Raw genomic sequence first — 25,290 nt, 5'->3', positions numbered from 1 at the left:
CAATGCCTTCCCAGACCCAGTCCCTCTCCCCCTCAGCCTGCTGCCAGCAGGCCCCTTATCTAGGAGTTTATCAGCTGAGCTGATTCCACAACAAACGCATGTTCGATCCTGCGCCAGGGAAAGGGCAGCCGCTTCCCGCTGCTCACTCAGAAATGCTTTGTAAAGAGGAATTAGCGTCTGCCGCTTGGCCAGGGGCTCAGGCCTGGGCCCCACGTTTCCTCCCTGCCTGTGCTGAGGGATTCAGGGTCTGTATTTCTGCTGCCAGTGTGAGCAGCGCTCGGTATTGACAGAATCAGTGGCAATAAGCAGTTTAAAGGGTGACAGATTCTAAGTGTGCCAGCCGTTAGCAGGGGGCCAGGAGCAAGGAGAGGTTGTGGCAAGGGAATTGTTATTCTCTTTTTAACAGCAGACTCTGTTGAACAGTGACATCCCGCCCCCCCCCAGGAGCCCGGGCCGCAGGTTCCCTGCCCAGCAGCTCCTTGCACAGAGCTTATGGAGCTGTCACCAGGGCCTGGGCTGTTTGCTTTCATTAGCCAGACTTACTCTGGAGACCCCGCAGGGCCGGGGATGGCCCTGAGGGTTAATTTAGGCTTGGGCTACACTTAAAAGCTAGGTTAACACAGCTCCATTGCTCAAGGGTGTGAAACCAGCCCAGCCCTGAGTAACAGCCAGGCAGGCTAACCCCGGTGCAGACACAGAGGTCCGGACCAGGTAACCGCCTTCCGGTGGGGAGGTGGGTGCCCAGCCCAGCCCTGCCATCGTGCAGGCTGCACAGCTCTGCGGTGAGGCTCTGTGGTGCTGCACAGCCTTGGCACAGTCGGAGCGTGCAGGGAACGGAGGTTCCATCAGGGCCACTGGACGCAAGTGGAGATCCCAGGTGCTGGAACTAATCCCAGCCCTTTGCCTCCACACACCCGCTCTTCGTTCCCTTCCGCCCCCTCCCACCCTAGCCTTGGCTCCTCCTTGGCTTAGACGTGACCTTTCAGCCTGGGTGTTCACTGTCTGGATGGGCTGATGGGAGCTGGGCTTGGGGGCCAGGCCTCTTGCTTCTATAAGCAGGTTCTCCAACTGGAATCCCCCAACTCGTTCCCCTACCACAGCCCCACTTCTAGGAGATCCCCTGCTTTCTGCAGAGGCTCTTCGGATCCCCCAGTCCCTCTCCACCTTCAACCCCCCTCCCCCCAGGAGCGGGGCAGGAGGATCCTCTTGCCCAGGAGGATGGTTTGGTCTGTGAAGGAAGATGTCCCCGGAACAGCCAGGGTTAGGACACAGCCACCCAGCACAGTGTAGCTGCTCAGTGGTGTATGTTCTCCTGTCCCAGAGGGAAGGTCGAGATGCTGCAGAGCTGTGAGCGGGGTGGGAGAGGATTTGGCTGAGACCTGGGGGCTGGAGACAGACAGTGTCAGAGGCCAGGCCAGGCTGGACACTGGCAGACTGGAGAGGTCACAGTGGAGACACTTGTCTGGAGTCTCTGAGTGGCTACTGCTGGTGGCTGTCTGTGGGTCCGTGTCTGACAGTTCTGCTGGCTCCCTCGTGCCTCCAGAAACTGCCGTATGCTCAGCAGGAGGCCAGCTGCAGCCCCCTGCCAGTTCCGTGTGGCCAGGGGGCTGGTGAGGTGGGGTGAGCACTGGTCAGTTATTGGTGGTGTTTTCTCTCTCACTTGCTGCCCAGCCCAAGCTGCTCTGGAACTTTCTCCTGCAGATTTCACAGGAAAGTTTTCAGACTTGCTGCACCAGGCTGTCCCGCCTTGTCCCCTGCTGACCCTGGAGCTAGTGCTGGATGGATTTCCTCCACGTGAGCCTTCACGGCTCAGCACCTCAGTCCCCGAGAGGGCCAGGCACCTGGCGCTCATTATAGGCAAGCCACAGTCACATCCTGCTCTCTCACACTGGTGCGTCCTGGAGGGACTTCCCTTTGCATTTGTCATTTGTAGGGCCCTACCAAATTCACGGCCATGAAAAATGCTTCTTGGACTGTGAAATCTGGTCTTTTGTGTGCTTTTACTCTGTACTATACCAATTTCTCGGGGCAGACCAGTGTTTCTCAAACCGGGGGTCCTGACCCAAAAGGGAGTTGCAGGGGGGCCCAAGGTTATTTTAGGGGTGTCACGTTTTTGCCACCCTGACTTCTGTGCTGCCTTCAGAGCTGGGCGGCCGGAGAGCGGCGGCTGCTGGCTGGGATCCCAGCTCTGAGGCAGCACCGCCGCCAGCAGCAGCCCAGAATAAGAGTAGCAGAACCACAACCCCCCCTACAATAACCTTGCAACATCCCCCGCCCCCCCCCACACACACACCTCCTTTCTGCGTCAGGATCCCTTCAACTACCATACCCTGAAATTGCGGATGTAGCCGAAATCAGGAAATTTACGATTTTTAAAATCCTGTGACTGTGGAATTGACCAAAAGGGACCATGAATTTGTCAGGGCCCTAGTTACTGGTCCCTGTCTGTGTTGCCCCAGGCCTCTGGCAGCCCTGCCACATCCCGCACTGGCCTCTGTGTGCCTGAGTGCTAATGACACCTTACTGGCAGTCACGCCGCGGCCGATTCCGGCCCCTCGGGTGCTGCGGCCGGGCCCTTGGCTATTAACCGAGGTGGATCCTCTCATTCCCCAAAGGTGGCCCCACCCCCCAGCTCTAGGGCTGGCGCAGGGGCTTCTCCACATCTAGGGGCTGGGAGTGAACCGGGACAAAGGGCAAAAGGAGGGGCAGAGGGTGGCGTGAAAGCCCCACACCTCCTTGGGGCCTTTGGGTGGGGAGTGGGGTTGGTGCTACCCCCCTCCCACCCTGAGCGTGTGGGGGGTGCCGTGGGGGGCTCTTTATTCTAGGGGAGGAGACCTGGGCTACCCTGGTGCTCTGCCTGGCCTGGGGAGCTTTGCTGCTCTGCGGGGATCTCCCCCTGCAACTGCTGGCCTGGGGGCCGCTCCTGCCTGGGAGGGGAGCAGAGGCTGCGGGGAGCGAGAGCTGCTCCGTGGCCAGCCGGTCCCTCCCCCGCCCATCGGTCCCTCCCCCTGAGCCGCAGCTCCTGCAAAAGTTGTCCGCGGAGCTGGAGAGGTAGGGAGGCGGACCGCGGCTGGGCTCCCGCCCGGGCACCTGGAGCCTCTCCTGGAAGATGCACCCTGGAGCCGCGCCCCACGAGGTACCGCCCCGGTCCTGCGGGCTGGAGAGGGCTTGACACGAGGGGACAGGTCCTGGGGGAGCAGGAGGGGAGGAGACGGGTTGGGGGCAGAACTGGCGGGAGACCCTGCGCTGCGCTCTCCCCAGGGGCGCACGGGGAGGGCTGGTGTCGCTGCGCTCTCCCCAGGGGCGCACGGGGGGGGCTGGTGTCGCTGCGCTCTCCCCAGGGGCGCACGGGGGGGGGCTGGTGTCGCTGTGCTCTCCCCAGGGGCGCACGGGGGGGGGGCTGGTGTCGCTGTGCTCTCCCCAGGGGCGCACGGGGGGGGGGGCTGGTGTCGCTGTGCTCTCCCCAGGGGCGCACGGAGGGGGGGGCTGGTGTCGCTGCGCTCTCCCCAGGGGCGCACGGGGGGCGCTGCGCTGCGCTCTCCCCAGGGGTGTTTTGTTCCGTGGCTGTTCCCCGTATTAGTCCCGGTCTGGGCTCCTGGGCACGTCGCTCTCCCTGGTCTCTGGATGGTTTGTTTCTCTCACCCGGTGCAGCCCCCCGCTCCGGTCCCTGGGTTAGGGGCAGGTGAAGAGGATGGGGCAGCCCAGGGTTCCGCCGCTATGACCGGGGTATCTTTTGTCTGTACCCGGGGAGATGCCGGGACTCTGCCCTGGCTCTAGCGCCCGTCACCGCGGTATCCAGGCCCGCTGCCCCACCCGCCCCTGCAGTGCAGAAGCTAAACTTTCCTTCAAAACCGTGTCGCCGTCCCGGCGGGGAGGGGGGTGAGGCAGAGCCAGACAAGAGGCTCAGAGGCGACCCAGACCAGTAGCAGGGGGAGCGCAGGCCGCGGGGTGGGGGGGGCGGGGAGAGGTTAGTTAGTGGCCGAGGAGCAGCACAGGAGAGGCAGGAAAGCCCCCTGCTCTGGCTGTTTGGGTCAGAGAGGCAGGATTCCTTTCCCCCCTTTTTCCTTGGGCCATGTATGACCTGGGCTGGGCAATAGCACTAGCCCCTGAGACAGGTGCCACTCAGCTCAGGGGCCTTAACTCTGAACCCTAATGATGAGGACTAAAAGATAACTTGGTTAACTGTTTCACTGCTGATCATTGTGACAAACGCCCGGATGCTCTGAGCTAGCAGGTCGGTGGGTATGCAGCAGCCCATCCCTCCAGGCCTGGCTCGTGGCTGCACCATCCCCTTGGCCCTGGGACCTTGTCATGCTCCAACAGCTGATTCTCGCTGCTTCCCGTCCCTTAATGCTGAGTGGCTGCGGTGCCGCCCCCGGCAGGCAGCCCCGACCCGTGACCCCTACTTGTACCACGTCTCCACCCGGCCCCCCGCCTGGCTCTGGAAGCGCTTCCAAGCAGCAAGTCCCCCAACAGCAGCAAAGCTTGAGCCTAATTAATGCTAATGGCGGGCTGCTGGCTGGGCTCAGGAAACCGCTCAGCAGGGCCGGGGAGCCACTGCAAGAGGAGAGGCAGCGTCTGAAGCGTTTGTGCTCAGAGCTCCGGCTCCCCTCCGCTGGGCTTCTCCAGGGCACCAAGGGCAGCTACTCCCCCAACCTCTCGCTCTCCCTGTAACTAGAGCAGTGGCCAGAACGTCCCTCCTTGGCGAGACTCGGGGGGGCGGGGGTCAGCGCTGCCCCACGTAGCTGGTGTTAATAGTCAGGACAACGGTGCTGGAGATCCAGCGCCCCCAGAAGAGGTGGGGCAAGGCCTGGAGCAGGAGAGGGCTCCTAGCAGAGCCCCCACCTGTCTCTGCTGCCCCTCTCCCCAACAAGATCTGGTGGGGCCCAGATCCATGGGGGTAGCCAGAATGGAACAAAAGATGGTGCCTCTGGCCCGCGGCCTGTCCCCATTAGTAGGGAAGGAGGAAGGAAGTGGCCCCTGTGACACCAGACTGTGCAGCATGCCAGAGAGATGCTGCAGGGCACATGCAGCGTTGACCCCTGTGGTGTCTGGGAGGGACCCCAGCACCTTCCTGACCTCTGTGAGTTGAGAGGGAAATTACTTAACAATGTACCTCATGGGGCAAACTAGACGGGGGGGGAGGGGTTTCCTCATGATCCCAACTGGTTGGCAGCTTAGACTCTGGGCCATGTCAATCCACAGCTGTTTATCGTGGCTGGTGTTACTGCAAATATTTAGTCATCCTACTGTCTAATCTGATTTAGAACGCACTGAGCTCTTTCACTTACCGGTACCCGGCAGCAGTGAGTGCCATGGGTTAATGATCCATTGTGTAAAAAACCAAAACCCATCCTGGGGTTTGATGCTGTGGTTTTAAAGGTTAAAAAGCATGGTCCAGTGCCCCTGCTGGTGCGGGAGGCTTTGTGCGGGCGGGAGCTGGCCGCATCCTTGCCCTGTGCCACAGGGCATGCAGGAGACAGCTAAAACGGCAGGGACTGGCAAGCTCTCCCTGGCCTTTGGCTCGGTGCTGCTTGTTACCTTTCTGCATTTCTCCCAGCTGGAGAAAGGGAACCAGCTCCCTGCTTGGCAACCACTCCCAGAGCCGGTTCTGTGCTCTTGGGCCCTACGGAATGGCACAGCGGGTGGGGGCAAATAGGGAGTTTTTCCTGGTCGAATGGGGCTATTTTGATTTGTCTGGGGCACCATAAAAGGTTGGTTGTGTGACCGGACAGCTGTGCCACCTTGCTTTAGTATTATGGGATGGTGCGAATAGCAGCATCTCCCTCCAGAACCTCTTCTCTTCCTCTCCTGTCCACGTGAGCTAGCCCATGCCTCCAGCACTGCCCCCTCTCCTCATGGTGTGTGGCCTTTCTCCGCACTCCCCGGTTATCTGCCCTTTCGGAGATGCTGATCATGGTATCGCTGGTATCACCTGCTCCCCCTGGGCTGGGAGAAAGGCCACGGCAATGTCCATCCATCTTATTCTCTAGCCCTTTCTCTGGGTCCTCATTTCGACCTAGCTGCATGTTGATCAGACGGCTTCCTGCAGTGACGTCAGACCTCTTCCCTTTGGTTTTACAGCTGTGACCTGAGCAGTGTACTGAGAAGCGAAACTGTCCCTCACTATGGGCTTGGCCATGGCTTTCCCCTGCTGGGTGCCCTCTGCCATCTTATTGCCTAGGTACCTGGTTCTCCCAGGGCTGAGTCCCTCCTTTTCTTGACTGGCCACAATAATTATGTGTCATTGGCATATCCCCAGGCAGTGGCTGGTGAGCGCACTTCTCTCTGCAATCCTGGCAGCCTGTGACAGTTGCCCAGGCCCCAGGCGCCTCTGGGAAGGGGCTTTTCAAATGACTTTACTTTTGCTGTGCGATGTAATGGGAACAGTTCATGTAGGGTCCCACCCACATGAGGGGAATGACCAGTCAGGGCGTGCCCTGAGCTTGCATCAAACTCTGGGGAAACGCTAGTGTAGATGGGCCAAACCTGGGAGAACTTGGTGTAAATCTGATGTTCTCAAATGGGGCTGGAAACAGCCAGTGGTTACACTGCTTTTCACACCAGTGTGGGGGAACCTGTGCTGACTTGAGAACCTGAGTGAAAGCTCTTGGATTATTCCTACAGGTGAATCTGACCTGGTGGGTCACCCCTGACCCTGGAGTGGAGGCCCCAAGTCCTATCTTTGTGGGCTACATAGCAGCACCCCTGCGAGTGCCCTTTGTGACTCTGTTCTGAACTAGGCTGTGTCAACAGAGTGTTTGTAAAGCTTTTGTTTAACCAGGTCCTTTGAGTCCGTGACCTTGTTGCTGCATGTGCATTTGTGAAGCCCGTGCAGAGAGTTCACCTTTGCTCTCTCTGGTCCTGACACGTCACTTCCTGAGCAAGGGACTTCTTCAGAGCTGAGCCCAAGCTCTGGGGGAGGAGGGGGACACAAGAGGGCTTTGGCTTACAAATCATTGCCCTCCCGTAGTTTCCTTTCTGCCCTGCTGTTCTGTAGCCAGTGCTGGGGGTTGGGTGTTTGCTTGTGCCCAGCCTGGGGCCTGTCCTGCCCAGTGAACGTACTCTGCTGCTTTCACCCAGGTTCAGCACAGCCCCTGCAATTCCTTCTGCTTCATCTGTGTGTCTGCAGGAAAATGTGAGCACCTGCAGTCTCCCCGGGGCCGTGTTGGTGCTGCCCCAACAGTGAGCCCTTGTGAACCCTCCCCACAACCTCCTCCCCGAAACTGGCGCTGCCCTGCTGAAGTCAGTATTCTGGCTTCCATTGCGTCAAGAGAGAAAAATAGACTGAGCAGGAAAGAGACAAAATGTGGATTAAAAATACATAACAAGAAACCTGTAACCTGCAAACTTCAGCCAGCAGCACGAGGGTGAGAGCATGCAGCCCTCGAGTTCTGTCCCCCAGATTGGTTTTGCACTGAGCCTTGGGGGAGATCAGGCCCAGTCCAGCAGGGGTGTTCCTACATACCAGGTCCACAAGCCAGTACCAGCTTCTCCGCTCCTCCCCTCCCTGCTGCTCCTGTGCCCAGTTCTGCCCCAATGCTCTGTGCACTCAGCCTGTCAGCTCTCCTGTCATGGCTGTGAAGCCCTGCATTCTCTGGGCTCCATCTCACTATAAGGCCCAGTGTTTGGAGAACCAGTCTGCAACTGATGGCTGTGTGCAATAGCCAGCATCCACCTAGCAGTGTCTGCTTCTGAGATCCACATGGGTGATGCAGGAAGGAACCATCGTATCTGGGGAAGCGTCTCCCCTCGCGATTCCTGTGCAGCCAGGGCTGACATGTCAGCAGTATCTTGCTCTAGTGGTCTCATTCCCTCGCTCTCTGGGGCATGGGCACTTGTGCTGCAGGGAAGGGGGATGATCCCCTGCACTGTGACTGACCAGCCAAGTCCTCAGCACAGTGCGGTTCTCAGCTCGTGCTCCTGGTGACAGTCCAGGAAATGTCTTCCAGCTCTGTGAGACCCAAAGCGTTTGTTAGTTAAATGGGCAAGATGGGATTTGAGGGTCTGCAAGCCCATCCTCACAGCAGGGAGCTGTTCCCAGGCCCTCCCAGGTACTGAGCTCCCAGTCCAGGCGGGACATGCTAACCACAACCATGCCACTTGCCTGCTCTGAGCTTTGGCGTATCTGCCCTAGTTCCCCGAGTTGCATGGTTTTTCATTTCCTGACTCAGACAACTCGGTGAGCCCGACTGCCCCACCCGGAGCCTCCCTGCAGGGCACCTTATCCGCACCCCAGAGCTCACCCACCTGCGCAAGGGGCTCTGTTTCTTGCTGGGACTCTCACCCCCAGGGGGTTGCTGGAGCTGAATGAAGGTGGCTGCTTGGGATGGTTTGCTTTTTGCAGTTCTGAACAACTCATCCTGGAGGAGAGATGCTGACCGCCAAAGAGTACTCAGTTGATTTATGTAAGAGTAGCAGCCGTGTTAGTCTGTATCCGCAAAAAGAACAGGAGGACTTGAGGCACCTTAGAGACTAACCCATTTATTTGAGCGTAAGCTTTCGTGAGCTACAGCTCACTTCCACTGCGTGCACCCGATGCAGTGAGCTAAAGCTCACGAAAGCTCACGCTCAAATAAATGGGTTAGTCTCTAAGGTGCCTCAAGTCCTCCTGTTCTTTTTACAGTTGATTTAGTTCATTTGCATACTGCATTCTTACTGGTGGAAAAGCTATAACAGTTGCTTTGGGTTTTCTTGGACCACTGTGATGTAAAAGCTGATGTCACTGAGGCCTTGTGACATCATAACCTCTCCCTGTGCAATGACAACAGCATTTTAATCAATAGCAAAACTGTATGCAAATAAGTGTCAGTCCACTTGTGACATCAGCGGTGCCTCAGCCAATTGGATGGCTCCTTGCGTAAATATGCGCTGTTATACCTCTTTTATATCCAAGGCTGGACTAGCTGAGCGCTGTGGGTCAGGGCAGCGCAGAGCTGGGGGGGAGCCCGGGGCTGTGGGTCAGGGCAGCGCAGAGCTGGGTGTGGGGGGAGCCCAGGGCTGTGGGTCGGGGCAGCGCAGAGCTGGGTGTGGGGGGAGCCCAGGGCTGTGGGTCGGGGCAGCGCAGAGCTGGGTGTGGGGGGAGCCCAGGGCTGTGGGTCGGGGCAGCGCAGAGCTGGGTGTGGGGGGAGCCCAGGGCTGTGGGTCGGGGCAGCGCAGAGCTGGGGGGGAGCCTGGGGCTGTGGGTCAGGGCAGCGCAGAGCTGGGTGTGGGGGGAGCCCAGGGCTGTGGGTCGGGGCAGCGCAGAGCTGGGTGAGGGGGGAGCCCAAGGCTGTGGGTCGCGGCAGTGCAGAGCTGAGAGTTGGGGAAGCCCAGGGCTGTGGGTCAGGGCAGCGCAGAGCTGGGGGGGAGCCCAGGGCTGTGGGTCGGGGCAGCGCAGAGCTGGGTGTTGGAGGAGCCCAGGGCTGTGGGTCGGGGCAGCGCAGAGCTGGGTGTGGGGGGAGCCCAGGGCTGTGGGTCGGGGCAGAGCAGAGCTGGGTGTTGGAGGAGCCCAGGGCTGTGGGTCAGGGCAACGCAGAGCTGGGTGTTGGAGGAGCCCAGGGCTGTGGGTCAGGGCAGCGCAGAGCTGGGTGTTCGAGGAGCCCAGGGCTGTGGGTCGGGGCAGCGCAGAGCTGGGTGTTGGAGGAGCCCAGGGCTGTGGGTCGGGGCAGCGCAGAACTGGGTGTTGGAGGAGCCCAGGGCTGTGGGTCAGGGCAGCGCAGAGCTGGGTGTTCGAGGAGCCCAGGGCTGTGGGTCGGGGCAGCGCAGAGCTGGGTGTTCGAGGAGCCCAGGTCTGTGGGTCAGGGCAGCGCAGAGCTGGGTGTGGGGGGAGCCCAGGGCTGTGGGTCGGGGCAGCGCAGAGCTGGGTGTTGGAGGAGCCCAGGGCTGTGGGTCGGGGCAGCGCAGAGCTGGGTGTTGGAGGAGCCCAGGGCTGTGGGTCAGGGCAACGCAGAGCTGGGGGGGGAGCCCAAGGCTGTGGGTCAGGGCAGCGCAGAGCTGGGTGTGGGGGGAGCCCAGGGCTGTGGGTCGGGGCAGCGCAGAGCTGGGTGTTGGAGGAGCCCAGGGCTGTGGGTCAGGGCAACGCAGAGCTGGGTGTGGGGGGAGCCCAGGGCTGTGGGTCGGGGCAACGCAGAGCTGGGGGGGGGAGCCCAAGGCTGTGGGTCGGGGCAGCGCAGAGCTGGGTGTGGGGGGAGCCCAGGGCTGTGGGTCGGGGCAGCGCAGAGCTGGGTGTGGGGGGAGCCCAAGGCTGTGGGTCGGGGCAGCGCAGAGCTGGGTGTGGGGGGAGCCCAGGGCTGTGGGTCGGGGCAGCGCAGAGCTGGGTGTGGGGGGAGCCCAGGGCTGTGGGTCGGGGCAGCGCAGAGCTGGGTGTGGGGGGAGCCCAGGGCTGTGGGTCGGGGCAGCGCAGAGCTGGGTGTGGGGGGAGCCCAGGGCTGTGGGTCGGGGCAGCGCAGAGCTGGGTGTTGGAGGAGCCCAGGGCTGTGGGTCAGGGCAGCGCAGAGCTGGGTGGGGGGGGGAGCCCAGGGCTGTGGGTCGGGGCAGCGCAGAGCTGGGTGAGGGGGGAGCCCAGGGCTGTGGGTCGGGGCAGCGCAGAGCTGGGGGGGAGCCCAGGGCTGTGGGTCAGGGCAGCGCAGAGCTGGGTGAGGGGGGAGCCCAGGGCTGTGGGTCGGGGCAGCGCAGAGCTGGGTGTTGGAGGAGCCCAGGGCTGTGGGTCGGGGCAGCGCAGAGCTGGGTGTGGGGGGAGCCCAGGGCTGTGGGTCGGGGCAGCGCAGAGCTGGGTGTGGGGGGAGCCCAGGGCTGTGGGTCGGGGCAACGCAGAGCTGGGTGTGGGGGGAGCCCAGGGCTGTGGGTCAGGGCAACGCAGAGCTGGGGGGGGAGCCCAAGGCTGTGGGTCGGGGCAGCGCAGAGCTGGGTGTGGGGGGAGCCCAGGGCTGTGGGTCAGGGCAGCGCAGAGCTGGGTGTGGGGGGAGCCCAAGGCTGTGGGTCGGGGCAGCGCAGAGCTGGGTGTGGGGGGAGCCCAGGGCTGTGGGTCGGGGCAGCGCAGAGCTGGGTGTGGGGGGATCCCAGGGCTGTGGGTCGGGGCAGCGCAGAGCTGGGTGTGGGGGGAGCCCAGGGCTGTGGGTCGGGGCAGCGCAGAGCTGGGTGAGGGGGGAGCCCAGGGCTGTGGGTCAGGGCAGCGCAGAGCTGGGTGTTGGAGGAGCCCAGGGCTGTGGGTCGGGGCAGCTCAGAGCTGGGTGTGGGGGGAGCCCAGGGCTGTGGGTCGGGGCAGCGCAGAGCTGGGTGTGGGGGGAGCCCAGGGCTGTGGGTCGGGGCAGCGCAGAGCTGGGTGTTGGAGGAGCCCAGGGCTGTGGGTCGGGGCAACGCAGAGCTTGGGGGGGAGCCCAAGGCTGTGGGTCGGGGCAGCGCAGAGCTGGGTGTTGGAGGAGCCCAGGGCTGTGGGTCGGGGCAGCGCAGAGCTGGGTGTGGGGGGAGCCCAGGGCTGTGGGTCGGGGCAGCGCAGAGCTGGGTGTGGGGGGAGCCCAGGGCTGTGGGTCGGGGCAGCGCAGAGCTGGGTGAGGGGGGAGCCCAGGGCTGTGGGTCAGGGCAGCGCAGAGCTGGGTGTTGGAGGAGCCCAGGGCTGTGGGTCGGGGCAGCTCAGAGCTGGGTGTGGGGGGAGCCCAGGGCTGTGGGTCGGGGCAGCGCAGAGCTGGGTGTGGGGGGAGCCCAGGGCTGTGGGTCGGGGCAGCGCAGAGCTGGGTGTTGGAGGAGCCCAGGGCTGTGGGTCGGGGCAACGCAGAGCTTGGGGGGGAGCCCAAGGCTGTGGGTCGGGGCAGCGCAGAGCTGGGTGTTGGAGGAGCCCAGGGCTGTGGGTCGGGGCAGCGCAGAGCTGGGTGTGGGGGGAGCCCAGGGCTGTGGGTCGGGGCAGCGCAGAGCTGGGTGTGGGGGGAGCCCAGGGCTGTGGGTCGGGGCAGCGCAGAGCTGGGTGTGGGGGGAGCCCAGGGCTGTGGGTCGGGGCAGCGCAGAGCTGGGTGTGGGGGGAGCCCAGGGCTGTGGGTCGGGGCAGCGCAGAGCTGGGTGTGGGGGGAGCCCAGGGCTGTGGGTCGGGGCAGCGCAGAGCTGGGTGTGGGGGGAGCCCAGGGCTGTGGGTCGGGGCAGCTCAGAGCTGGGTGTGGGGGGAGCCCAGGGCTGTGGGTCGGGGCAGCGCAGAGCTGGGTGTGGGGGGAGCCCAGGGCTGTGGGTCGGGGCAGCGCAGAGCTGGGTGTTGGAGGAGCCCAGGGCTGTGGGTCGGGGCAACGCAGAGCTGGGGGGGGAGCCCAAGGCTGTGGGTCGGGGCAGCGCAGAGCTGGGTGTTGGAGGAGCCCAGGGCTGTGGGTCGGGGCAGCGCAGAGCTGGGTGTGGGGGGAGCCCAGGGCTGTGGGTCGGGGCAGCGCAGAGCTGGGTGTGGGGGGAGCCCAGGGCTGTGGGTCGGGGCAGCGCAGAGCTGGGTGTGGGGGGAGCCCAGGGCTGTGGGTCGGGGCAGCGCAGAGCTGGGTGTGGGGGGAGCCCAGGGCTGTGGGTCGGGGCAGCGCAGAGCTGGGTGTGGGGGGAGCCCAGGGCTGTGGGTCGGGGCAGCGCAGAGCTGGGTGTCGGGGGAGCCCAGGGCTTGAATAGCTGAGGGCTCTAAGGCAGAAGTGAGGGGCGGGGCAGCTCTGTGGTGTGGCAATACCTGACCAGCCTCCCTGTCAGGCCCCCCAGCCTGGCTGCTGGCTGTAGTCCTAGGAGTGCTCTCAGAAGAGCCAGGCTCACGCTGGCATCACATCAGCTCCTGCCCTCTGACGGCCCCTCTCCTGCCCAGTGCTGAAGCCCCTGCTCTGCCGAGGTCAGAGCCAAGCCAGCCACGGCGAGTGCTCCATTAGCCCCGGGGGCTGATCCCTTTGCCTCGGAGGGGACAGCAGGCCTGGGGGAGACGCTGCCTGACGGCTTGTTTACTCAGCGATGGCCCCAGTGGGGATGGGGTGTCTCCGGTGGCTCAGGGTGACACTTGGGGCAATGGGCTGGTGCCTCTGCTCTGAGTCTTTGGGGCAGCGAGGGGCCATGCTGGCGTTTCTTGCCCTAGTGTGGCAGGGGTGTTGCCATACTGGGATGGTCTGAGGGCGTGGTACAGATGCCAGAGGTTTCCCCGTGGAGATCCACGCCGTGCTGAGCTACCTTGATCCCTTACACGTGTGTGTGAGATCTGGGCTGAGTCACAGCCCTGAGACAGCGCGGGAGGGGGCAGTAGGTGTTGGCGGGAGCGGGCCCTCGGCACTGGTTGGCTAGGAGAATCCCCAGGGGCAGCCTGGGGAAGTGGGGGCAAAGCCCATCTCCCTCTGCAGCCAGGGCGCTGAGTGGAGCTGGTGCTGTTGTGATTGGCTGCCAGCTCTTAGCTTTGGGGAGTGGCATGAATGTGCCACCCCATGTCTCCATGGCTCCCCCAGGCTGTAGGACTGGCCCAGAGCCCCCCAAAGCCATGGCAGGCTCCCCAGCCAGTGTCCACAGCCAGGGCAGACACACCTCCCAGCGAGCGGGAGATGGGCGGCAGATCTGAGCACTCTAATTCCCTGGGGGTGTGGGGGTCCCTCCCAAATTGGTATTAGCGAGACAGAGTGCTAATCCCCACCCCCACCCCAATCCCACCCAGGCCACTCATGGGGCACTGCTCAGGTCTCTGACCCCCCACCCCACACCCGCTGCTGCCTGGATTGTTGATGTCTGTGTGTACGGGGCATTGTAACTGTTTGCCTGCCCTTTGGTGGTTGTTTGGCCTTTCCGATTGTGGGCTCCCGGGGCCTCTGAGCGCTACCAGAGCGAGAGCAATTCCAGCAAAGTGCTCCTTTTCCCCCCAGCTCTGCAGAGCTTTCCCCAAGGTGAGACCGGCCTGGCTCTTTCTCTTCCCCCACAGCCGATGCTCTTGGCTGGCTGTCGCTGTCCGGCAATGTATGGAGCCTGCTCTGGGTCCCTGGACCTGTATCCCCCACAAGTGGGGCTGGGCTCAGGGGTGTGGGCCTGTTGCTGCCCAGAGATGCTGCCAGCTCTGGTGCCCCCTCAGTGTTTCATGTCTGAGGCTCTGGAGTTTGGGGGAGCCGTAGACAGAGGAATTGTAGGCCGGCGCGTGGGGACAAGCAGAGGGGTCGGATTGCTTCATCCCTCCTCTCTGGGGCTTTTCTCTCCTTGAGCAGCCTCAGCCCGAGGAGCCTGATTATCTCTGACAGGCCGTTAGTGCCCGAGCCCCTCCCCAGCCCTGGTGGGGCAGGGCAGCCTACGCTGTCTGACTGTGGCTCGCCCGTGCGAGGAGCCTGGCTCACGGCCGGCCCAGTGTCACCCCTGCCTGCTGCACTTCCAGGAGTCATGGCACCAGATGCTCTTACGCTTCTTCAAAACCCTTCAACCCAACTCAGCAGCGGCGGCCAAGGAGGCAGGAGAGCTCTGGCCTCTGGGCAGCCCTCCCTGGCAGAGCACACTGCCTGGGCCGCACCGGAGGTGCCCCTGGGCCGCACCAGAGGTGCCCCTGGGCCAACGTGGCTCAGCAGGAGGGACACCCAGCTGCCGCCCCGGCCCCTCCTTGGCCCTTGCAGAGGCAAGGGGGTGTGAGGGATTGCACCTCCAGTGCTGCAGGGCATGGGGCAGACGCCATGCCCAGCCCAGCCCCTGAGCTAGCGGGGAGCCTGGGGGAGGCCCCTGACCCATCCAGCATCCATCCTGTGGCTGCCTGGGGCTGGCTTGGTGGCCCCAATATCCCTCACGTTGGAGGCGGGGGGGCGAGGAGAGCTGGCTGGGGGGCTCCTCCTTGCTGGAGCCCCATGTGTTGCTGGGGGGCAGAGTGATGTGTCCACATGGGCCCAGCTCGCTGGCAGGGTGGGGAGACAAAGGCAGCCAGGGTCTCGGCGGAGGCCGGTGCATCTGTGTACACAGCTTTCTACTTCTTCTCCCCAAGAGAGCGGCAGCCGCTCCGTGTCCTGGCCACGCAGTCGGCACATGGCCAGGCTCACCAGGGAGCGCATCCGCAGCAGGGAGAGGCCAGAAGCTGCCAGTGCACGGGGCACAGGAGTGGGCAGCCCAGCTCCTCTCCATGCTGTAGTCCCAGCAACCTGGAGAGAGCGTGGCCCCTAGGCCCCGGGAGCTGGGGTCCCCCCACCCGCACTGTGCTGCACCCAGGCTCTGAGCTTGAGCCCCCTCCCCAAAGCCTCCCCCCACTGGCCAACCTGCATCACAGGGCACCTCTCCCCCAGTCTGAGGACTGAGTGCCATATGCCTGGTGGCCTGACAGAGCCGGCACTGCTGGGGCAGGGAGCTCCTCTGGGCCTCACTGGTGAGCGAACCCGCCGATGGGACCCGGCAGGGACTGCCAGGCTGACGGCGTGGTTTGGGGCCGATGTGTCAGCTCCCTGGCAGAGTCCCTGTGGAAATCTCCTTCTCACAGACTCACGCAGGGCCAGAGCCCTCCTCAGCAAGGAGATGGACAACGAGACTTGCCAAAGCAAGGGGTGTGCTCAGAGCCCTGGCAGGGTGGGCGGCAGGGCCAGGACTGGCTGAGCTCCCTGCTCCCATGGAAAGGAGGCCACGTGCTAAACCCGGTGGAACACGGAGGCTCCCCCATTACCCTGGTCTCAGTTCTGCTGGGGCTCTGGGGGGTGAGGGCACCGCTCACCCCACCAGGCATTAGAAGTTGTATTCACACTGGGCTGCCCCATAGCTGCCTGGATGGGACTGGGAAGCTGAGGTGATGCTCAGCGGGGCGAATGAGCTGAGGGGCAGCCCCAGGGTTCGAGCACAGGCCACAGGGCTGAGCCATGCCACGTACGGGTTTGCACTGGGCACAGCTCAGCCGGGGCTGCGCTGCTATTTTCCCTGGCGCTGCGGACATGTGTGGGGCAGAGAATCGCAGCCCCAGCTCGTAGTGTGGCCGTCGCCAGGGAGATGGGCCCGACCGAGGGGTGTGGGAGCCTTGGGGCAAGGGGGGCTGGGAGCCTGCTCTGCCTTTCCGCAGCCAAGAGGCTGAAAGCCCTTTGCGCGAATCCAAGGAGTCAGAATGAGGAGGGTCCCTGGAGATGGGGCCGGGCAGCAACAGGCCCTGGCTGGTGCCTTGGGGAGGTGCCACAATGCAAGAGAACAGGGGACCAAACCAGGCGGCTGGAGACGGTGGAAGGGCAGCACAGGCCAGGCAGGGGAGCGTGGGGCCTGCGAGGCAGCTGGGCAGTGAAATCTGGCCAGCTTGGTTAGGAGAGGGCGCAAGGGCTGTGGCCGAGCCTGCCAGTGTGTGAGTGGGGCTCATGTCGGGCAGAGGTGCCTGCGCTGCTCCTGGGCCTCCCTTGTGGGCTCCGCGGGCAGGTGCCTCAGGGCAGGACTCAGCTCCCAGGCCGGGGACATGCCGGCCTAGCGGGAGACACTGCGCTATGGCGGCTGGGCGACGGAGAATGGGGAACAGGCGGGGAAGTGGGGCCAGGTGACATTCTCCCTGTGGAGCTGCCGTCCACACAAGGAGCTTGAGCCTCACTGGTGTAGGGCTGTGACGAAGTGGGACTGTTCTTAATGTTTCCTCTGAATACTGTACGGGTGCCTCAGTTTCCCTAGGCATTTCTTAAGTCTCTAGGTGGTGAGATAAGGGGGTGTAATTGTTGCAGAGCAAAGGGCCAGTGAACATAAATGGCCGACACTCTGTCTCCTGGCAACTGATGGCCTGGGCCCTTCCCCCCTGCAAGGTGAGAGCTAAAGGGTTGGAGAACAAAGGAATCCGGTGACCTCCTGGCCCGGGACAGGGACAAAGCCCAGAGGAGGAGGGGCTGGAGGGAGTTTCAGTTTGGGGCTGGCTGGGGACATGGAGTGAAGTGCAGACGTGGTTGTCTGGCTCACTGCCCCCCAAAATGGACCCGGCTGAGGGGTCCTGTTCTCTGCACCTACAAGCTCTGTTTTAGACCATGTTCCTGTTGTCTAATAAACCTTCTGTTTTACTGGCTGGCTGAGAGTCACGTCTGTCTGCGAAGTTGGGGTGCAGGACCCTCTGGTTTCCCCAGGAGCCCCGCCTGAGTGGACTTGCAGTGGGAAGCGCACAGAGGGGCAGAGGAGGCTGAATGCTCCGAGGTCAGACCCAGGAAGGTGGAAGCTGTGTGAGCTGTGTGTCCTGAAGACAGGCTGCTCATAGGAAGGCAACTTCCCCAGAGTCCTGACTGGCTTCATGGGGAGCAGTTCCAAAGCTTTGCCCGGGGACTCCATGACAACTGGTGGCAGTGGTGGGATCTACTGCACCCCGTGGATGGCGCTTCCTGCAGTAAGTACCTGGGGAGCAGTAAAACGAAGGGGGATTGACGGGGACCAGGCATGCTGAAGATTCAGAGAGAGACGGTTTCAGGGGGTGGTTAACCCCTGGGAGTGTGTGACCAGAGAGAAGGAATTTTGCAGTAACAGGGTTCCCCCGGGGGATTGCAGCGAGCGGTCCCAGGGGCGGAGGAGTCTGCAGCTTGACCCTGGCAAAGAGGAGGTGACCTCGAGAAGGTCTGGCACACTAGGGGTTCTCCCTGGAAACCGTGGGGAGCTGAAAGCACACACGCCTGTGAGTCCACAACAACTTGGGAAGAGCAGAGTGATGGCCTGTCACCGTCTCCTTAAGAAGGACATTGTAACCCTGTGCAGAAAGAGAGGGTTGAGCATTGGAAAGTTCACCAAAGCAGAGTTAATCGTGCAGCTGGAGGATGATGACCACTCTAAGAAGCAGATTCCTGACCCAGATTGGGGACGATCTGGGAGCATCTGGAGTGGTAACCAAGCATCCCCAAGACTCCTGTCTCCGGTGGGGGTCTTCACGATCGGGTTCTCCATCGGGGGATCGGGATGGGATTGGAGCTGAGTTCGAGAGAGCAAGAGGACCGTGGGAGACAGCGAGAGCCCGAGAACGAGCTGCAGAAGCAGCAGCAGCATGAACTGGCGGTGGGGGAGCGGAGAGGCCTAGGGGACCTCCCCGGGGTGAGTGGGGATAGACCCCGGGGGCCAGTTCCGCAGGGAAGCTCGAGACTAAATTGTTGCCCCTGGTTAAAGGGGGGGGGGATGTGAATGCCACCTCACTGCCTTTGAGCAGGCTGGCGATTTGAACCAGGGGGACCCTGAGGAAAAGCCCCGGTGTCTAGCTCCCTTGCTGGGTCCCAAGGCCATAGACTCCATCAGCCAGATGGGTGGGGAGGTGGACAGGCTCCCACTCCTGACCCCAACCTATATGTCTGTGTGGAGTCTCCTGGGCTCAGGCCCCTCGGACCTGCAGTGGGAACGGAAGGTGATGGTCAATGGGGAGACATTCCTGGGGTGGCGAGATCCTGGGATAGAGAGAACTGTTGTCAGGCCCCGGGTGGTGCAGCCCCACCAGATGTCGAAGGGCTGTGTGAGCTGGGCAAGGGTCCCAGGGATGAAGCCCCTCGCCCTGCCTATGGCCCAGATCCCTGTGTAGACCCAGGAGGGGTGGGGCTGGCTGGTCGTTGGGGTTCTCCAGGATATCAGCTGTGAGACCCTGTTGGGGGATGACTGTCTCTTTGGGACAGGATCCAGGCCCTGCTCTTGTAATGGCCAAGGGTTTGAATCCAGGGAACCAATCGGAGGAGAGGGAAATGGTCAGTGAAAATGCAGATGACCTGGCTGGGGGGGAGGAGCTGCTTGGCTCGGGATACCTGCCTGCCAGTAACCAGACCCCTGGGGCTGGGTGGGATGGAGTGGGGGCTCCCGCTGGCTCTGATGCAGTGAAGAAAGCAGCAAGCTCGCTGCCTGCCCCCACTGGGACAGCTAGGGCAGCGCTGAGCATGGGGGGAGCTGAGACCCCAGCTGAGGGGGGGACCCACAGGCAGGGTAGGTCGGCTGCCAACCAGGTTTGCCTGGTCTAGAGGCGCTGCTGGGAAGTGACCCCACAGCAGGGAGGGAGCAACCAGGGACAGGGCTCAGTGGGGCTGTGACCCCAGGCCCAGCCAGCGAGAGGGAACAGGTCTCCCACTCCCTTCCTCAGCAGCTGAATTCCAGACCGAGCTGCAGAAGGATCCCTCCGTAGAGGAGCTGAGGGAATTTGCTGTCCACAGCACTGCAAACCCCCTTGGAGAAGGCTGCAGGGACAGATTCCTGTGGGAAAAGGGATTCCTGTACTGGGAATGGGCTCCCCCAGGAGAAGTAGAACCATGGGGAATCAGGAGGCAGCTGGCGGTGCCCCAGAAGTATCACCGCTGGCTATCGTACCTGTCCCTGGCGTCCGTTGATGACATCTGTGTCTTTAACCAGATCTGGGAGGTGAAGAGGGTGCTGGGCTGCCTCAAGGAGGCAGGACTGATGGTAAAAGCTGGAAGGTGTAAGGTGGGGATGGCAGAGGTGTCGTACCTGGGCCACAAGGTGGGGAGCTGCTGCCCAAGCCCAGAGCTGGCCAAGGTCAAGATGGGGGCTCTTAACCAAGAGAGCTCAAATCACAGCCTTCCAAACTGGAGCGCTGGGAGAAGACCTGATCTCAGTTTGAACCCCAGGGGTTTTGGGGTGGAAAAAGGGCACGGGCCACATAAACCTTCCCATATGCCACCAGCAAGTGCCAGCAAGCACACCTGAACCAAGGAAGGGCATAAAACTGGAAGGGCCTGGTGTAATTCCCACCAAGGAATGGGAGAGATGCTGGGGCATCCATGGGAACGTTGGTGCATTCGAATTTCCCCAGGTCACTGGCTAAAGTGACCTCGCTCAGTTCAGTCTCGAAGGGGGGAGAGATGTGACGAAGTGGGACTGTTCTTAATGTTTCCTCTGAATACTGTAGGGGTGCCTCAGTTTCCCCTATGCAGTTCTTAAGTATCTAGGGGGTGGGGTAGGGGTGTATGATCATTGCAGAGCCCTAGAGGGCAGGTGTGTGCAGGGGTTTGGACAAAGAGAATGGCCGACACCCTGTTTCCTGGCAACTGATGGCCTGGGCCCTTCCCCCCTGCAAGGTGAGAGCAGAAGGGTTGGAGAACAAAGGAATCAGGTGACCTCCTGGCCCAGGAAAGGGACAAAGCCCAGAGGAAGAGGGGCTGGAGGGTGAGTCAGTTTGAGGCTGGCTGGGGACATAGAGTGAAGTGCAGACGGGGTTGTCTGGCTCCCTGCCCCCCAAAAATGGACCCGGCTGAGGGGTCCTGTTCTCTGCACCTACAAGCTCTGTGTTAGACTGTGTTCCTGTCGTCTAATAAACCTCTGTTTCACTGGCTGGCTGAGAGTCACGTCTGACTGCGGAGTTGGGGGACTCGCTGTGGGAAGTGCACGGAGGGGCAGAGGATGCTGAATGCTCCGAGGTCAGACCCAGGAAGGGGGAAGCCGTGTGGGCTTCTTGCCCTGGAGACAGGCTGCTCCCAGAGAGGCACTTCCCCAGAGTCCTGCCTGGCTTCGTAGGGAGCAGTTCCAGAGCATCACCGGGGACTCCGTGACGAGGGCCCATGGGGCAACAGCCAGCATCAATGGGAAAATGTCCTAGGGTTTGGCAGTGAGCTGGCCAGTGTGGGGCAGCCTCCCCAGGGAAGGGCTGGGGGCCCACAACTTGGGACTTAAACCAGGGCAAAGCAAAGGCCTGGGGAACTCCCTGCAGGGCCTGGGCTGGCCAGGGCAGGGAGGGCAACAGACCGGATGCCCAGGGGTGGCTGCCATCTCAAGTCCCTTGCAGCAGGTGGGCCAGGGGCCTGTGCTGTGGGAAACACGGATGGTTCCCCTGTCCTGGAGCTCTCTAAATATGGAGAGAGTCTGTGTGTCCAGCCCAGCCCCAGGCAGCATCTGGTGCTCCCAGCCCTGATTCATTAATTTCTCAGGCTCCCAAACAGCTGCTGCTTCCTCCCCAGCTCCCAGGGTTTGGGGAGAGGACAGGCGATTTTCCCAGGGATAAAAATAGGCGAGTGGCAGAGGGGAGAGTCCTGGGAGAGTCCTTGTGCCTGGGTGGCACCGAGCTCCCTCCCCAAGCGGGCGGGGAATGTCTGAATGAGAAGGGAGGCTGGCGGGCAGAGGGCTCTGAGAATGGGGCTCTGTCCCTGGCTGGAGTAGCCAGACTAGCCACTGTCACTGCATGGAGGTGCCCCAGCTCGCAGACACCGGCAGGCAGCGTGGCCCCAGGCGCCGGGGGTGGGGGGCAGGACTGCAGGATTCTGGGTGTTTCTGTGATGGGCAGGAGTCAGGGCATGGCTGGTAAAGCAACTTACAGGTGATTTCCCCTTCTTCCCCGGTGCTGCTCCGAAGTATGTGGCCAGCGCTCTGAGGCAGAACCCACTCCCAGCCTGGAAGGAGCAGCCCAGTGCCAGCTACTGGGCACACAGCAGCCTCTGATGGGGAGACAGCCCCTTGACTGCTCTGGCCCAGGGCAGCCACCGGGCCCTCACGCTTGGGGTTGTGTGAGGGGCTTTCCAGAGCACGAGAGGGCGGGCAAGCTGCTGGCTATGGAGAGCTCCTGCCCTGTTGCTGGGGGCAGCCGGAATTCCCAGAGCCCTAGCAATGCCAGGCTGGCCCTGCTGTGCTAAGGGATGTTCGGGGCCTGGGCTGTGCTGTGGGGGTGCAACGAGAATGGCCCATTTGTTAGCAGAGCAGAAATCCCGCTCAGGAGCCCTTTAACCAGCTTAGGGCAGGATAGAGGGAATTAACACCTCATGAATTGGGCTTTGTGTCTGAGTCCCTCTGAGCCAGAGGCAGGGATATTGTGGGTTTGGCAGGGACGCAGCCTGTGCCCTGCAGCACGTGGGAGCAGGGCAAAGCTCTGGGTGTAGGAGCTGGGCCCGGGATGGTGCAGGGAGGAGTCACTGTCTGCCTGGTTCACCCTGAGCCAGGGGATTGCGGCTGTTAATCATTAATGGCCACCGGGGAGGTAGCAGCTCCCTGTTCCGCTGGAATCTGTAAACAAGGGGGAGCAATGGTGTTGCGGGTGCTCCTTGCTCACTTCTTGCCCTGGTAAATCTCTACCTAGAAGGGGACAGGGTGAGAGTGGCGACTCCCTGCCAGAGAAAGTGGAGAGCTGCAGGCCGAGCTCCCGGAGCATGGACAGGCCCTGCCGGTGCAATGGAACGTATGGCTCAGACTTGGCGCCTGGCTACCCAGATGAGGCTTCAAGCACAGAGGTTACTGACCCCGCTGCCCAGTGGCTGGGCCATGCTCATCCACCCTGGGGTGGAGCTGGCTCAGCCTGCCAGCTGGGGGCTAGCACTGGTGGGGTTCTGCAGGGCTCAGCTCTAGACCCAACGCTGTCCAGAGTTGGCACCGTTGAACCGGAGGTAAATGCAAACTGGCTGCTGATAGAATTTGTGGCTGACATGCAAGTTGGTGGGCTGGTAAATATCCATGAGGCCAGGGCAGTTATACAGAGCTATCTGGATCACTTCGTAGGCTAGGCCTAGTCAGACACCCAAAGGCAAGGGCAGACATCTGGGAAAGAGGCTTGACGTCCCTGCCTATGGACTGTGGGACTGTACTCTGGAAAACAGTGACTCTAAAAAGGGTTCTGGGGTCGCCATGAACTGCAATTGAGTCTGAGCTCCTCGTGTGACGCTGGGGTGCATAAACAGGGGAGTAGGAGCAGGGAAGAGGTGCAGCCTCGATAAAACCGATCTAAGATACTGCATCCAGTTCTGGGGTCTGCTGTTTAAAGGGCATTGAAAGCTTGGACATTGAAAGCTTGGAGGGGGTGCAGAAAAAAGCCTCAGAAATGCCCTGTCAGGGTTGGTCTAGGTTTGCTTGGTCCTGCTTCAGCACAGTGGGCTGGATTTGATGGTCTCTCAAGGACCCTTCCAGCCTGACATTTCTATGACTTAAGATGCTTTAGCCAAACTCAAGTTTTTGGGCTCAGTACAGGGGCAGCTGGGTAAAATGCAGTGCCCTGTGAAATATGGGAGGTCAGACTGGATGATCCAGTTGTCCCTTCTGGCCTGAAACTCTTTGGATCTGAACCAAGCTCTTGACTTGTCCCCAGCAGCAGTTGGGAGCTGGGCAGGCACAGATGGTGCTGTGGGGATGCCTAGCCTGGGAGCAGTCCCATGCAGAGCATGGTGCAGAGTCCAGCCTGCAGGTGACTGGCAAGGGAGGCCTGGACCAGGTGCATGGTGGGCCCAGCCATTGGCTGGCTGGCTTTCCCAGCATCCCTAGAAGTGGGAGCAGCCAAGCCCAAGCCAGCCAGGGCTGCTGGGAGTGCATGCTCCGGGGTGGGGCTAGGACTGAGGGGTTTGGGTTGTAGAAGGGCACTCCCGACTGGGACTGAGGGGTTCAGAGAGTGGGAGTAGGATCAGGGCTGGGGCAGAGCATTGGGGTGCAGGGGGTGTGAGGGTTCTGGCTGGGGGTGCAGGCTCTGGGGTGGGGTTGGGGATGAGGGGTTTGGGCTTCAGGAGGAGGTTCTGGGCTGGGGCAGGGGGTTGAGGTGCAGGGGATGAGGGCTCTGGCTGGTGGTGTGGGGCAGGAGGGGGATCAGGGCTGGAGTAGGGAGTTGGGGTGCGGCAGGAGGTCGGGGTGCAGGCTACAGGCGGTGCTTACCTCAGGCAGCTCCTGGAAACAGCATCATGTTCCTCCTCTGGCTCCTATGCGGAAGTGCGTCCAGGCCGTCCTGTCCAAAAGCACCGCCCCCGCAGCTCCCATTGGCCATGGTTCCCAGCCAATGGGTGCTGTGGAGCCGGCGCTTGTGGCGGGGGGCAGCATGCAGAGCTCCCTGGCTGTCCCTATGCCTAGGAGCCGGAGGGGGGAACATATCGAAGCTTCCGGGAGCCACGCAGAGCCATGGCAGGCAGGGAGCCTGCCTTAGCCCCAGTGCACTGCCGACTGGACTTTTAATGGCTCAGTCAGCAGTGCTGACCAGAGCTGCCAGGGACACCTGGCAACCCTACCAATGGTGCTGGGCGTTGGTGCTGAACTAGCTCTCCCCACGGGCTCCCATTGAGGGACCTGGTGTCTGCACCGCTAGAGCGACTGGCTCGGGTCCCTCTCACAGGCCTGACCCTGCCAGGGGCCGAGTACCTTTGCTCCCACGGGCCCAGCGACCAGGGTGGGATTTCAGAGAGCTCAGCGAGGGTCTCAGCAGCAGCTGTCCCCCCGGCGCCGAGTCCTGCCAGCACGTGGCTGGGCTCAGTGTGTAGCCCCTGGGGCCCTCGACTCAGTCAGGGGCCATCCAGCGAGAGACTGCACTTCGCCTTGCCTGCACCACTGCATGCAGGCTGGCCCCCGGCAGCGCAGCCCCCTCCCCATCTGCAGAGCACCCCAAGCACTCTCTGCCTTTGTCTCGTGCAGGGTTTCCTGTGAGCCAGCCAGGAGCAGGGGGAGCAGCTGGGCCTGGGCCGTTCTGTAGGAAGCAGGTTGCTCCAGGCCATTCCCGATGCGGTTTTGCAGCCCTACAGAGGGATGTCCCAGCCGTGCCTGCTCAGCCTCCTGCTGGCGCTGGTCTTCTACTGCCAGGTAAGGGCTAGGCTGGCCCGGCCTCTCCCGTTGGGGCTGAGCCCACCCGCTGCTGGACCTGCCTTGCCCGGGATGGCTGTCATGCCCAGCTCCTTGCCGGGAGGGGGAGGACCAGCTCAGGCTGAGGAACAGCAGGGGAATCCCTGGTCTCTGGGGTCCTGCCCCTCTTCTCTGGCCCTGGGGGAGTGCTGCTGGCTGGTCACTGACGGGCCCCCTACTGTAACCCCCTCCAGGGACCTTCAGCCCAGATCATGGATTTCCTTTTTGAGAGCTGGAAGGCCTACAGTGAGGAGTGTCACCAGAACATGAGCCTGCAGCCTCCACCCACAGGTGAGACCAGGTGAGCGTGAGCCCCGCATGCCTCCCCTCCCCTCCCCCGTGTAAGGGGCAGCCGGGCTTTTGCTGATGAGCCTGGGAGCGCAGGGGCTGGGGACAGACCCTCTCCACCCCTGGGTGTGCTGGGGCCAGGAGCAGTTGCCTGGGCAGGGGAGTGGGTGGCAGAGGAGAATGGGACCCAGGGCTTCCTGCCCCTTCAAAGGGGCTGCTGTGGTAATGCTGGGCCCTGGTGCTGCACAGACCTCAGGAGCTCACATGGCCTGGAGACAAGCACCATGTGCAAGGAGGGGCTGTGGGGGCAATTCCAGGGGCACATGGGGGTTCGAGGGGGCAATTCCAGGGGCACATGGGGGGCAAGGGGGCAATATCAGGGGCACACAGGGAGAGAGGGGGCAATTCCAGGGGCACACAGGGTGGCATTCAGGATTAGTTTTGTAACTATAGAAAATATTGATTCTACCCACTCTCCCCAAAACTCCCCCAATGGCCCCTCAACTGACCCCTCCCATTGCCCTCCAGTGGCCTCTCAGCCAGGGGGGCACCCATTACGGGGGGGCTGGATGGTGGGGGGCTGGCAGAGGCGCTGTGACCCCCCATCCC

At 62.4% G+C, this 25,290-nt stretch overlaps 1 protein-coding gene across 2 annotated transcripts in view; it reads left to right on the top strand.

The window, feature by feature from the left end:
* The first annotated feature begins 2,918 nt into the window (after positions 1–2,918).
* GCGR (glucagon receptor) overlaps positions 2,919–25,290 on the top strand; it is a 29,416-nt gene continuing 7,044 nt past the window's right edge. The window contains exons 1-3 of one of the 2 annotated variants that reach the window (XM_084648339.1): positions 2,919–3,136; positions 24,190–24,354; positions 24,588–24,684. In XM_084648339.1, the coding sequence (XP_084504465.1) occupies positions 24,301–24,354; positions 24,588–24,684 (151 nt within the window). In that variant the 5' untranslated portion in view covers positions 2,919–3,136; positions 24,190–24,300. Of the gene's footprint in view, positions 3,137–22,096; positions 22,194–24,189; positions 24,355–24,587; positions 24,685–25,290 lie in introns of those variants that run through there. The other variant, XM_084648340.1, reaches the window with a different exon arrangement.

The sequence above is a fragment of the Lepidochelys olivacea genome, assembly GCF_965140295.1.
Source record: "Lepidochelys olivacea isolate rLepOli2 genome assembly, chromosome: 14".
Taxonomy (NCBI): domain Eukaryota; kingdom Metazoa; phylum Chordata; order Testudines; family Cheloniidae; genus Lepidochelys; species Lepidochelys olivacea.
This window is presented reverse-complemented; position numbering and strand designations above follow the sequence as displayed.